Here is a 13,924-nt window from a genome sequence, read left to right on the forward strand (position 1 = left end):
GACGCTCAGAGGGATCCACAGACTGAACACAGGCATACTATCTGGTGATCCTAGAACAACCAAATTACAGTGGTCAACTACAGAACGGACTAATTGAAACCGTCAACAAAAGTTCAAAAAGAGTGACACAGCATAAAACACTGACCAACTGCTTGCTTCTAGTGCTGGGGGTAAAAAAGTATCTAATGACGCACTTAGCTGTTCTACAAGTGGTCTGAGGCAGGCATTAGATTACGAGCTCCTACGAAGGTTGAAACAATGCAGGCATTAGATTACGAGCTCCTATGAAGGTTGAAACAATGAACTTAGCCTTAAGATGCTTTTGGTAAACCGGCCCTAGTTTGACAAAGTAATCCTGTGGCCTCCTTCAAAACAGAGGGAAAAGTAGGCAACTGTACTACAAACTCTGGCTGCTAACAGGCTATCCCTCCTCCTTAGTAACCAAGCAATTGTAATCCCCTCCACTGGCCCTATGCAATCCAACAAAGCCTGGCATGGTTATTTGTTCTTGTTTTTTTCCCCATTACTGTGCCATATATACAACGAGCCAAAGTGGGGGAAACCACCTCTGAAATCTGCAGTGGTTGCACCTGAGAGGGAGAGAGTCGAGCTCAGCACAAAGGAGTGTCTGGAATATGTCAGAGGAAGACAGTGTAGTTTTTTTAGGGTGAGGACACAGAACAAGTCAAACCTAAAAGATCCCAAGCAGTGGCTGACTGAACCCTTGGTTGACTCAGAGAAAAGTAGACTGAGCACCACAGGAGGGGAGACAAACCAAGACTGCAGAGTAATCACCTGCTGCCTACCTATCACACACATGACGACACTGCCCTCCACACAAACAAAATCTCTCTCTCTCTTCTGCAACAGTAATGCAGCATTATAAACTGGGTGGTTCAAGCCCTGAATGCTTATTGGCTGACATCCGTGGTATATCAGACCGTATACCACGGGTATGACAAAACATTTACTTTACTCCTCTAATTACGTTGGTAACCAATTTACAGTATAATAGCAATAAGGCACTTTGGGGGTTTGTGATATATTGCCAATATACCATGGCTAAGGGCTGTGTCCAGGCACGCCGTGTTGCGTTGTGCCTAAGAACAGCCCTTAGACGTGGTATATTGGCCATATACCACACCCCCTCGGGCCGTATTGCTTAAGTTTACCACCCTGAATCCCACTGCTGGCTTGCCTCTGAAGCTAAGCCTGGTCGGTCCCTGGATGGGAGATCTGATGCTGCTGGAAGTGGTGTTGGAGGGCCAGTAGGGCCCACTCTTCCCACTGGTCAAAGGAGATCCCAATGCCCCAGGGCAGTGACAGGGACATTGCGCCGCGTAGGGTGCAGTCTTTCGGATGGGACGTTAAAACGGGTGTCCTGACTCCCTGTGGTCACTAAAGATCCCATGGCACTTATCGTAAGAGTAGGGGTGTTAACCCCAGTGTCCTGGCTAAATTCCCTCATTACCATCATTGCCACCCATCATGGCCACCACCCCCAGCTTCCAATTCGCTCATTCATCCCCTCTGTAACTCTTCCCCGGGTCATTGCTGTAAAAGAGAATATGTTCTCAGTCAACTTTATCTGGTAAAATAAGGGTTAATAAAATAAATATGCCCTCTAAGGAAATGTTCTTTATAAAATCGGCTTGGGCAATCCCTGTTGGGACCCGAACCCACAGTAAAGGGACATATGGGAGTTCTGGAGTGAATCGGTATGTTTTCTCCAACTGTTTGTTTTGGACTTTTGACGATAGTTGGCTGCCTGTTATTCTGCGGCGCAACAATAACTGTGGCTTATATTGATCGTTTACCAGTCCCTTCTCAATGCTGCTGGGCCATGGACAGGTGGGGGTCCAAGCAAACAAATACTTATACACAAACAGGTGCTCCTGTGCTGTCATTTCCATAAGTTCAACATGCACATATTTGCTCAAATGATGTTTAAAGGGCGGCTGAACTCATAGAAAAACAAGATTTGCGTCTTGGGGGGAGAGGCAGTTGTAACACTGACGAAGATGAGGACGGACAGTGGAGAGCGACCTGGACGTCTCGGCCAGCGGAGCCCTCGAATGGATGTGGAACGAGCTAGACGGCACAGTGTTGTAGAGCAAAGAGAGCGAGCTGTCTGTCGCCGCCAAGGGGAAGCTGTGGCTTAGCTGAGGACGCTGCTAACTTGTACAACACATTTATTATACTACAACTCATCTCACAGGCTCTTTGTGGCTAATTATACAAATATACACTGAGTCTACAAAACATTAGGAACACGGCTTAGAAAATGCTAAATGTTCTCTCAGCCTCATGGCAAAATCTGTAGAATAGCATGAAATTAGCTATAAAACTACACATTTTCCTCTCTGTCCCATGGCAAAATGTTTACAATTGCAGGAAATTAGCTTTAAAAAAGCAAGATTTTCTCTCAGCCTTATGGCAAAATATATAGAATGGCATGAGATTAGCTATAAAACTGCACATTTTCTCTTTGCCCCATGGCAAAATGTGTAGGATTGGAGGAAGTTAGCCATTGGGGAAGTTTGGGAAGCACTGGCCAAGGCTAACAGCAACAGTGAAAGAGAAGTCTAATGTTCGCCATCATAGAACTGATTCTGTTTTTGTTTTTTTAAGTTGTCTGGTGAGTGTTTTTGCATTGATCTGTGTCAGGTCTTGTGGACCCTCTGTTGGTGCGCGCCTGTAGGCTAATCACTACTTGAAATTGAGAAAATAGCATACCGTTGTTAGAGCTGACCAGAGGGCTAAATGCTCTATGATAGTAAAATGCCTTTTCATGTAAAATCCAACCCATAGCCCATGAGAGAGAACATTTGCTTGAAAATAAAACAATAACTTTGTCGGGCCTCAGAACTGTAGGCCACATTTACAGTGCGCAACTGTAAACAATGTACTGTCAAAGCCACGTGACGTCTGAAACAGCAGTAGCGCAATGCGCCGTACATAAAATTAAGCATTTCAAAAGTAATGGTACTGTATATCGTTGTGTGTAATAATGTAACATGGACAATTTAATTACATTTAAACAACGCTTTTTCATTGTTAAAAAAGGCCCCCAAAAAATCACTCACAAGTGTTCGAATACTAACTTCCTTTCGGATATCCGGATATTCGATTAACCGTGCCCATCCCGAGTTTACAGTTGGTCTATCCACATGTCTGTAGACAGTTGTCGCAGTGACATCATGAACATTCTATTGTTATGAGAAAGTATAAACACAAAAACAACAGCAGCCTGGTGGTCCAAATAGCATAACTGCGGTACTTTAACACCAATAAACCCATCTGTTTAAAAATGTATTTTGTATTGTCATATGCCAGGCAACTAAAAGCAACTTTCTAAACAATGTTTTGTTTCGTTACTGCTAGCCAGTTCAAATAATGACCAGAGCATAGCTGACATCTTCATTTTTATTCAGGAAAATAAACTCACAAGGTAATGGCGAGCTACAACGGATGCTGCGACAGGGTCAAAGGTGAACTTTTTTCATGTGTCTGCGACAAGAAAACCGACAGTCGCAGCCATAGAAATAGAATCCATTGAACGGGCCTCCACAAGTCATGGATGGCATAATGGGTGGACTGACGGCCATTTTGAGTGTACCCATAACTTGGTTGAAGATAACAAAGGTTAGGACAAGTTATGATTCCATGTGGAAGCTTTTCGAAAATAAACAGATTCATGGGACCAGCACCGTTGCTAACTACCAGCGCCGTTGCTAACTAGCATAGCTGATCCCATAGACCGAGTCGGTATTCACAATTTCCCCACCATGGGTGAAAACATGGGGGAGTTCACTAGACCAGCAGAAAAACAAAAACCACCATTTACATATTGCTTATGAGTGCATTTTCACACTACTTTTGGATTACAATTGTATTGTAAGGCTCATATGAATGTTCCACTTAATACAATGTTTGTGACTTCGTCGCCATTCAACTGCATTATACATAAACACTTCAACCAGTAAAAATGCCCTTTGGCTAATTTTGCTACAGCCTATGTCAATGAGCATTAGCATTCTAGCTAACAACTACTGCATCCAACATAGGTATTTTGCAAAGATCACAATCAAGTATAATCTTAGCAACTGTTCAAGCATTAATCAAAATAACATTGTAATGGCATGAGAACCCCAAAAGTGTTTTGGTTTAGAATAAATAACTACGTAAATCTAGGCTACGTTGAATGGGCGCAGATGGTGAACGGCAGTTGTTTTCCCCTACTGTGGCCGTTGTTCAGTGAACTACTTGTTTATGAGGTGAATAGCGACTCTGAGTTGTAAAGAGTTATGGCATTTTAGAATCCTCATCTTAACCTTCGTCATCTTCAACCTAGACCCATACCAGGAAGTAAAAGCAGTAAGTGTACCCTTCAATCTGTGCTGTGATTTGTTGAGTCAACTCAACTGACATTATAAAAAATACATTATATTACATGAGCCAAATCAGTTAGCATCATTGGAATTAACATTCTAAATTACCATGGCAATCCAGCCTCAGTTGATAGAACATTCCAAATTACCATAGAAATGATTGCATCACAATACCAGGCAGCCACTGCAAGTGTACCCATGAGTTTACCGGTCAAATTGCCAGGGTTAAGCACTTTGCAGACACTGAGTGACGGGCTGAGCGGATGTTCGGCTACCCAATGCCGTTCCTGGTGGGCTGAAACACTTCTGGTTTTCAGCCTCTCCTAATCAGGGTCTAATTGAGACCTGGGACACCAGGTGAGTGCAATTAACTACCAGCTAGAAACAAAAACTAGCAGTGTTTCGGCCCTCCAGGACCAGGATTGTGCAGCCCTGGTCTAGTCAAAGCGGCTATTGCCTTCACACACACACACAAGGGTGACAGTCGCCGGTGACCATAGCAACGAAATAAATAAACAAACATTATCGACGCGTGACAACTAAATCGCTATAACACCATAAGCATTCATAAAAAAGTATTTAAATGCAACAGAAATGAATAACCCCAAAATAGATTAGAAAACAATGACTTTTATTGTTATTGTGCCATCTAGTGGTGTAGCGTAGCCGACTTTGAATGCAGCAACTAAACATCCTCAAATTCATTAGAGGCTAATAATCTAGAGACAAATTCCAAATCTGGAGTCAATTTGACGTATAGTTCATGAGTAGATGATTGAGTTGTTAATAGTTTCCTTGTTTTTTAAAGATATCAATACCAAATTCAGTGTGGTTCATCTTAGGGTTGTCCACGATAGTGATGACAAGATTCAAGTTTATGGGCCACTGTGGAGTGGATTTACAGTGGTTTAAATGGACGCGTAAAATCTGATTTTTGATTTGTCAATAACTCAGCCATATTTTCACCAATCCCTTAGCTTTTTTTCAAACAAGTATTTTTAGCATATTAGGGTATGTGCTCATATGTATCTACTGGCATAATGTGGCCATCTTTAAATGCATTAACGTTATTTTCAACTTTTTAGACCATATTTAGAGTGAATCTGACTTTTAGTCCACGAGATGAAGATTGTGTATGATTATTTTATTAGTATTTGCATTACATAGTCAAACTTGAATTGTTAATAATTGGATTTACAAAGGATTTAAATGGACACGTAAAATCTCAACTAATCCCTTAGCTTTTCTTAAGTTACCATGGGCCTACATACCACATTTTCTGTTACTTGGATTGTAGGTCATGAGAATACGTTTTTCAAAGTCCAAGATGGAGGAAAATCTATCCTGACAGACCTTATGGGTTCTTGATGCAAATTAGATAACAATGAGACTGTGTGCAGTAGGTGAGACTGTATGCAGTCAAATGGGGCGGTGGATATGAGGATTTAAGTGAGACTGCTTTAACAGTGCCACCTATAGGCCAATCGGTGCTATTGTTTTTTTACCAAGTTATTCATGGTCTCTAGCTTGTGTCAAATTAGAAAACACATTATCAATCTATGCTTGAGTTAATTGACCATGTCAAGAAAATACAATTCTAAAAATAACAATAGGTTTCACAGCTTTGCTGTGAACCCCTAATAAGGAGGACAAAACTGACAGTGAAGTAGTCCTATTTGTAGAACATTGCATCGGAATTTTGTAGTATCAAACTCTGGTACTCAACCAATGGCTATCATTTGCATAGTGATTTGTTCAATTCTAGCATTCACTTCCAGCATTTATTCATTTCCAGAACTAATGTATTATTTACACTGTGTTATGCTTATTTTGTCTTAGTATACTTCTATTTCAACAACAAAAACATTTCCTTTATGGAAATAATTTACCCTCTTTGTGTATTTTCGGCATCAATTGCAGGACTTATTTTCGCCAGTAGGGGTAGTCGGCCAATTTACGAGGGTCTATTTGGCAAGCTTCCGGAATTTGTTGACTTGTGCTATAAAGTTCCCTAAAAACAGATAGAATAATTTAGTAATGACTCGAAAAATTATGGCAATGTAACAAATCAAACATTTAAATACAGTTTTAGAAGGTAAAGTAAAAATCCAAACCAGTCTGTGAATGATTGCCGGCCCTACCGCCCAACCCTACGCTGGCAGTTATTGCTGTTTCCCCATGAGTTACCATAGCAACAACATAGCCACTACCGCTTCCTCAAAATAGTCAGAATTAATATAAGATAAATATAAATTAATATAAGATTTTTAAAAAAATCGAATTTTGACGTTTTTGCAGAGGAAGTCTTAGTCACACAATTTTATGTAGCTAAGGTGTTTGGTGCAGTATTTCCCAGGCAAAGGTAGACTTTGGCCATGTAAAATGGTCCAACTCCGCCTCCTTCTCAATTTTCAAACAGAAATCGGTGGTGCCTTTGGTGGTTCTACAATCTGTCATTCTGGTCATGCGCGCCACAATCGACGTAGCTAGTTTGTTAGCTAAGCTAGCCACTGTAGCTAGTCAGTAACTCCTCCAGTATGTGTTGACGTCATTTCACAGGATTTGTTTTTGGACAGAAGCTGTAGAGAATCGGTAAGAAATAGCACATTGTCTCAATTCTCATTTCAAATCAAAATGTTATTTGTCACATGCGCCAAATACAACGGGTTTAGACTGTACCGTGAAATGCTTGCTCATGAGCCCTTCCCAACGATGCAGAGTTAAAAAATAATAATAAAATAGGCTCCTGAGTGGCGCAGCGGTCTAAGGCACTGCATCTCAGTGCTTGAGGCGTCACTACAGACCCCCTGGTTCGATTCCAGGCTGTATCACAACCGGCAGTGATTGGGAGTCCCATAGGGCAGCGCACAATTGGCCCAGCGTCGTCCGGGTTTGGCCGGTGTAGGCCGTCATTGAAAATAAGAATTTGTTCTTAACTGACTTGCCTAGTTAAATAAAGGTAAAATAAATAAAATAAACACGAGGAATGCAATACACAAGAATGAAGCTATATACAGGGAGTACCAGTACCAGACCAATGTACAGGGGTAAGAGGTATTTTAGGTATATACGTACATAAAGACAGGGTAAAGTGATTAGGCAACAGGATAGATAATAATATGAGTAAAAATAAAGAACAGAGTAGCAACAGCATATGACGAGTATGAAAGTGTGTGTGTGTGGGTTTTGTGTAAGAGTGTTGGTGTAAAGTGTGTGAGTGAGTGTATGTATATAGCAGGGTTGGGTAAATTTCATTTGAATTCCAGTCAATTCAAAAAGTTAACCAAATCCCAATTCAACACTGAACAAAAATAAAACGCAACATGCAACAATTTCAAAGGTTTTACTGAGTTACAGTTCATATAAGGAAATCAGTCATTCATTAGGCCCTAATCTATGGATTTCACGACTGGGATTACAGATATGCATCTGTTCAAATCTAAATCAAATGTTATTTGTCACATGCGCCGAATACAACAGGTGTAGACCTTACAGTGAAATGCTTACTTACAAGCACTTAACCAACAATGCAGTTTTAAGAAAGAATACCCTAACAAATAAGAAATAAAAGTAACAAATAATTAAAGAGCAGCAGTAAAATGACAATAGTAAAATAACAATAGCGAGGCTATATACAGGGGGTACCGGCACAGAGTCAATGTGCGGGGGCACCGGTTAGTTGAGGTAATATGTACATGTAGGTAGAGTTATTAAAGTGACTGCATAGATTGCACAAAACAGAGAGTAGCAGCAGCGTAAAAGCGGGGGCAATGCAAATAGTCTGGGTAGCCATTTGATTAGATGTTCAGGAGTCTTATGACTTGGGGGTAGAAGCTGTTTAGAAGCCTCTTGGACCTAGACTTGCCGCTCCGGTACCGCTTGCCGTGCGGTAGCAGAGAGAACAGGTCTATGACTAGTGTGGCTGGAGTCAGATAATTTTTAGGGCCTTCCTCTGAGACCGCCTGGTATAGAGGTCCTGGATGGCAGGAAGCTTGGCCCCAGTGATGTACTGGGCCATACCCACTACCCTCTGTAGTGCCTTGCGGTCAGAGGCAGAGCAGTTGCCATACCAGGCAGTGATGCAACCAGTCAGGATGCTCTCGATGGTGCAGCTGTAGAACCTTTTGTGGATCTGAGGATCCATGCCAAATCTTTTCAGTCTCCTGAGGGTGAATAGGTTTTGTCGTGCCCTCTTCACGACTGTCTTGGTATGCTTGGACCATGTTAGTTTGTTGGTGACGTGGACACCAAGGAACTTGAAGCCCTCAACCTGCTCCACTACAGCCCCGTCGATGAGAATGGGAGCATGCTCTGTCCTCTTCTGTTGGTCACAAATACCTTTTATTTATTTTTTAAGGTAGGGGCATTGATCAGAAAACCAGCCAGTATGTGGTGTGACCACTATTTGCCTCATGCAGCGCGACACATCTCCTTCGCATAGAGTTGATCAGGCTGTTGATTGTGGCCTGTGGAATGTTGTTCCACTCCTCTTCAATGGCTGTGCGAAGTTGCTGGATATTGGCGGGAACTGAAACACGCTATCGTACTCGTCCATCCAGAGCATCTCAAACATGCTCAATCAGTGACATGTCAGGTGAGTATGCAGGCAATGTTAGAACTGGGACATTTTCAGCTTCCAGAAATTATGTACAGATCCTTGCGACATGGGGTCGTGCATTATCATGCTGAAACATGAGGTGATGGTGGTGGATGAATGGCACGACAATAGGCCTCAGGATCTCGTCACGGTATCTCTGTGCATTCAAATTGCCATCGATAAAATGCAATTGTGTTTGTTGTCCGTAGCTTATGGCTGCTCATACCCTAACCCCACCATTGGGCACTCTGTTCACAACGTTGACATCAGCAAACCGCTCGCCCACACGACGCCATACACAATCGGCTCGGTACAGTTGAAACCGGGATTCATCCATGAAGAGCACACTTCTCCAGCCTGCCAGTGACAATCGAAGGTGAGCATTTGCCCACTGAAGTCGGTTACGACGCCGAACTGCAGTCAGTTCAAGATCCTAATGAGGATGACGAGCACGCAGATGAGCTTCACTGAGATGGTTTCTGACAGTTTGTGCAGAAATTCTTTGATTGTGTAGGTGGCTGGTCTCAGACGATCCCGCAGGTGAAGAAGTCGTATGTGGCGATCCTGGGCTGGCGTGGTTACACGTGGTCAGTGGTTGTGAGGCCAGTTGGACGTTCGGACAAATTCTCTCTCAAAATTTGAGACATCTGTGGCATTGTGTTATGTGACAAAACTGCATTTTAGAGTGGCCTTTTATTGTCCCCAGCACAAGGTGCACCTGTGTAATGATCATGCTGTTTAATCAGCTTCTTGATATGCCATACTGGTCAGGTGGATGGATTATCTTTGCAAAGGAGAAATGCTCACCAACAGGGATGTGAACAAATTTGTGCACAAAATTTGAGAGAAATAAGCTTTTTGTGCATTTGGAGAATTTCTGGGATCTTTTATTTCAGCTCATGAACCCAACACTTTACATGTTGCATTTATATTTTTGTTCAGTATAATTCAAAATTGTACTCATTGATAAGCACTGAAGAGAATTGGAATATAAGTGTACTTCCTGAATTGACTTGAATTTAAATGGAATTGACCCCAACCCCAGTATACAGTGTGTATGTATATACACTGAGTGTACAAAACATTACGGACACCTCTTTCCATGACATAAAACAAAATATTTAAGTGCCTTTGAACGGGGTATGGTAGTAGGTGCCAGCCACACCGGTTTGAGTGTGTCAAGAAGCATCCCTGTGGAAAACTTTCGACACCTTGTAGAGTCCATGCCCCAACGAATTGAGGCTGTTCTGAGGGCAAAGGGGGGTGCAACTCAATATTAGGAAGGTGTTCTTAATGTTTTGTAAACTCAGTGTATAGTCTTGTGAGTGTGCAAAACAAAACAGTGGCAGACTCGAGTGATCACTATCAAAAATACATCAGCAAGTGGCCACTCCATAATGGGCTTAGGGGCCATGTGTTCTTTCAACATAACATTGGCAAGGTGTTGTCTTATGTAAATAAGTCAGAGGCGCTGCATAATGGGCAGGTCTGTCTCAGGTCTTGCTGTCATGAATGGATAGAGCGTAATCAGCCATCAATCATGACAATTCTCCCTAGGCATTAATCGTAAATCATAGTTCACAGATGCTAGGACGCGATAGTCCGGTGTCCCTGTGACACATCTAAACTGCCCTGAGACCACCATCCGCAGGGGACATAGGCTACAGCCTGAACGTGCACCTCCCCAAAATTCCCAACCAACTTGTCTCAGGTACATGTCCTCTGTTCATTTGAATGTGTTGACAGTTGGAGAAATTGCTTGAGCTGCACTGAGAATTTGAAAAGTATGAATGCCAATGGTCCAATATTCTAGAACACTGCTGTGCATACCATACACGTTTGGTACTCTGGTAGAATTCAGTTAACTGAGGATTGTAAAGGGTCTGAGTCCACAGATGCAGAGACACTATAGTCTGGCATCCCATTGTGACATAGCTACGTAGAGCTCTGAGACCACCATCCACAGGAGACTCACAGCCCTAACGCGCTACTAGCCAAAATTCCCAACCAACTCACTGTGTCCTCTATTCATTTGAATGTGTTGACAGTTGGAGAAATGGATTGAGCCACGCTGAGAATTCGAAAAGTATGAAAGCCAATGGTCCAATATTCTAGAACATGGCTGTGTGTACAGGTTTTGGACTTTAGTGGGCATGAAGTGCATGATTGTAATCCAAACCAACCCTCATGTAAATTGTGACAACCTCAGTTGCACATCTATCACAAAACTCTGTTTTGGAATATACTGACTATGACCAAAGTTATCCTACTTACACGTTTTAGTCAATTTTGGCACTGGAATAAATGTTTGACTAATACTGATGCCACATAAGCGATTTTCAACCAGAGATATTGGTTTTAGCGTTCAGTTGCCCTTAAAAAATGTTTAGTTAAACAATAAAATAACCGTGTTGTACTGTGTGGTGGCATGGTTGTGTTGATCGATTGTGCGATCACGGGCAAACGGGCGCGTTGTCATGTGCGTGTCATCTGCCTGGTCTAATTCAATTATGAGTGCTTCCATACCATTTCGATACCATAGGCCATTTCTCTAGGAATTCATATAGGCTATGTGTAATTGCAATATTGGCATGAATAAACATTTTAAAATGGAAATCCCAATAAAAATGTTTTTTTTAAAAGTGGAATCTTTTGGGACTAAATCGAAATGATTCAACGTTAGGCTTCTCCCTTGAAGAAAATCCTGACCTGGTCATGCTGCGCAACGCTACTGTGTAGAACACCTCCCCAGTGTCGCATAAAATTGGGAATCTCAAACTTCCATGAGGTACAAAATATTTACATTTGTTTAAAATACTCTGTATTTGCCCAAATCGGGCATACCCCTCCACTGCTAGCACAACAAGCCGGTGTTTCACCAAGGCAACTTACCCCTTCTTTGTGAAATGTGTACAAAGAGCCCGTTTTTACATGGCATCCATATTTTCTTCAGCGGGTTCTGAGTAAGTTCACGGGGTGATGTTGAAATTATAAGGTATTCGTTGGAAGTCATCCTGGTTGCTGCACCTGTCCCGTTTTTAAGCGACAGAAGCGGTAAGCTACTTGATGACGGCTGGTCTGAGCAAAAGAGCTGCGAGCGAATGGATATCATATTGGCTGAGGAACATAAAACTTATATCATTACCGTAATGTCACTACCCTGAGCGCATGTAATGGTGTTGGCTACATTTATGACCATTCAATAAAGTTAAGCAAACGCTGTTATTTAGGCTATTTTCCGTTTATTTAGGTCCCTATGAAAATGACCTGCCATTAACTCAGAGCATCTGTGTGTGTGCGTGTGTGAGTGAGAGAGAGAGAGTTCTGCATTTATTGTATGGGGCTCACTTGAAAAGGGGTGCCAGTGTCAATGACTTCCCTGGTTTAGCCTACAGGCCTATGCTTAAATTATACATTAACATGTCATCTTATATAGGAAGACTATTAATGCTCCAAATACTGTCTGAGTTAGGAAAAACGGGCTATGTATATTTTGTTTTTAAACGCTTCAAAACGCTTTGTTCCCACATACACGTTATAACAATGTAGCTACTGAATGCTACAATTTAATAACGCAACTGTGCCTGTACCGTAATATCGTAGAACTGTGCGCCAAAATGAGGGGCGCACTAAACTAAAGTAAGGGCAGGGGAAATATAAAAAACAAGTCTTCCGCTGTTCGCATGCAACCCACATGGGCAGAGAATGTTGATGTGAATTTAACCAATCACAGGTGAAAAGAGGAAATACATCATCCAATGGTAAGGCCGACACATTGGTCAGGCGGGCGTGTTCACTGCATGGGATCTGATGATAAACGCTGTGGTCGAAGGAAACAACACATCATGCTGATTCATAGCATAGATTCACATGTTAGTTAACAGCAGTCGGACAGCTTCCTAGCCAAACGGGGTGATACGTTTCTCTACTCAGAAATGGTCAATGAAACAGAGTTGAAAGTGAATTAAAACAAGTTTATTATGCCACTAACAGTCGGTCTGTGCTTTGAATTGTAGCAATTGGATAAAAGCAGCTAACCAGTGTGTTGTTTTATTGTGCCTGTACCATCATATAGTAGAACTGTGCGCCCTCAAAAGTGCACCTGACAGCACATTATGCTAAAAAGAGGGGCGCACTCGGCAAAAGGAAGGGGCAACATTAAGATAACTCACGAGTTTTTGAGAAAAACAAGTCTTCCGCTGTTCGCATGCAACGAACATGGGCAGAGAATGTTGATGTGAATTTAACCAATCACAGGTAAAAAGGGAAAATGCGTCGTCCAATGGTAAGGCCAAGACGTTGGTTGGGAGGGCGTGTTCACTGCATGGGATCTGACGATAAACGCAGTGGTCGAAGAGTGGGGAGTGGGAGCTGTACAATTCATTAATGTTCAGCAATTCGAACAAACTGTTCAGAACAAACTCCCTCTGCATCAAAATAACCTGGGTGAAAGTAATCCAAGGTAAACATACCACTACCACACACAGTACATAAAAACTGTATTTTGTAACAACACATCATGCAGATTCATAGCATAGATTCACAGGTTAGTTACAGCTGTCTGACATATTTATCCACCATCTTCCTGGCCAAACTGGATGATTATGAGTTTCCCTAATCAGAAATTGTCATTGAAACATAATCGATTAAAAGTTAATTAAAACACGTTTATTATGCCACTAACAGTCGGTCTGTGTATTTAAATGTAACAATAGGATAAACACAGCTTTTAACCAGTGTTGTTGTTTTATTGACCTAGCCGACATAAAGTTCTACACATGGACAGAATGTTGAGTCATATTGCAATATTGCAGCTAGAGTTTCCCAAATTGGTATAGAACTCACTTTCAGAGCAGAGGGATCATAGCGCCCCCTTGTGGTATTTCTTAGCGGAAAACTATGGACTTTCTAAAAACACTAGGAGGGGCTGTCTACC

The 13,924-nt window shown here is 42.0% G+C and overlaps 1 protein-coding gene across 3 annotated transcripts in view; it reads right to left on the bottom strand.

Moving 5' to 3' along the window:
- The window catches only part of LOC311138584 (6-phosphofructo-2-kinase/fructose-2,6-bisphosphatase 4-like), a 75,065-nt gene that overhangs the window by 12,384 nt on the left and 48,757 nt on the right, over positions 1 to 13,924 (bottom strand). The window contains exons 1-2 of one of the 3 annotated variants that reach the window (XM_084173335.1): positions 11,881 to 11,962; positions 6,281 to 6,402 (exon numbers count right to left, since the gene is read on the bottom strand). The exons of 1 other annotated variant lie outside the window; for it this stretch is intronic. In XM_084173335.1, coding sequence (XP_084029461.1) covers positions 6,281 to 6,302 — 22 coding nt within the window. In that variant the 5' untranslated portion in view covers positions 6,303 to 6,402; positions 11,881 to 11,962. Of the gene's footprint in view, positions 1 to 6,280; positions 6,403 to 11,880; positions 12,072 to 13,924 lie in introns of those variants that run through there. One more of the 3 variants, XM_084173333.1, reaches the window with a different exon arrangement.

This window comes from Coregonus lavaretus (genome assembly GCF_964263955.1).
Source record: "Coregonus lavaretus genome assembly, chromosome: 12".
NCBI classification, from domain to species: Eukaryota; Metazoa; Chordata; class Actinopteri; order Salmoniformes; family Salmonidae; genus Coregonus; species Coregonus lavaretus.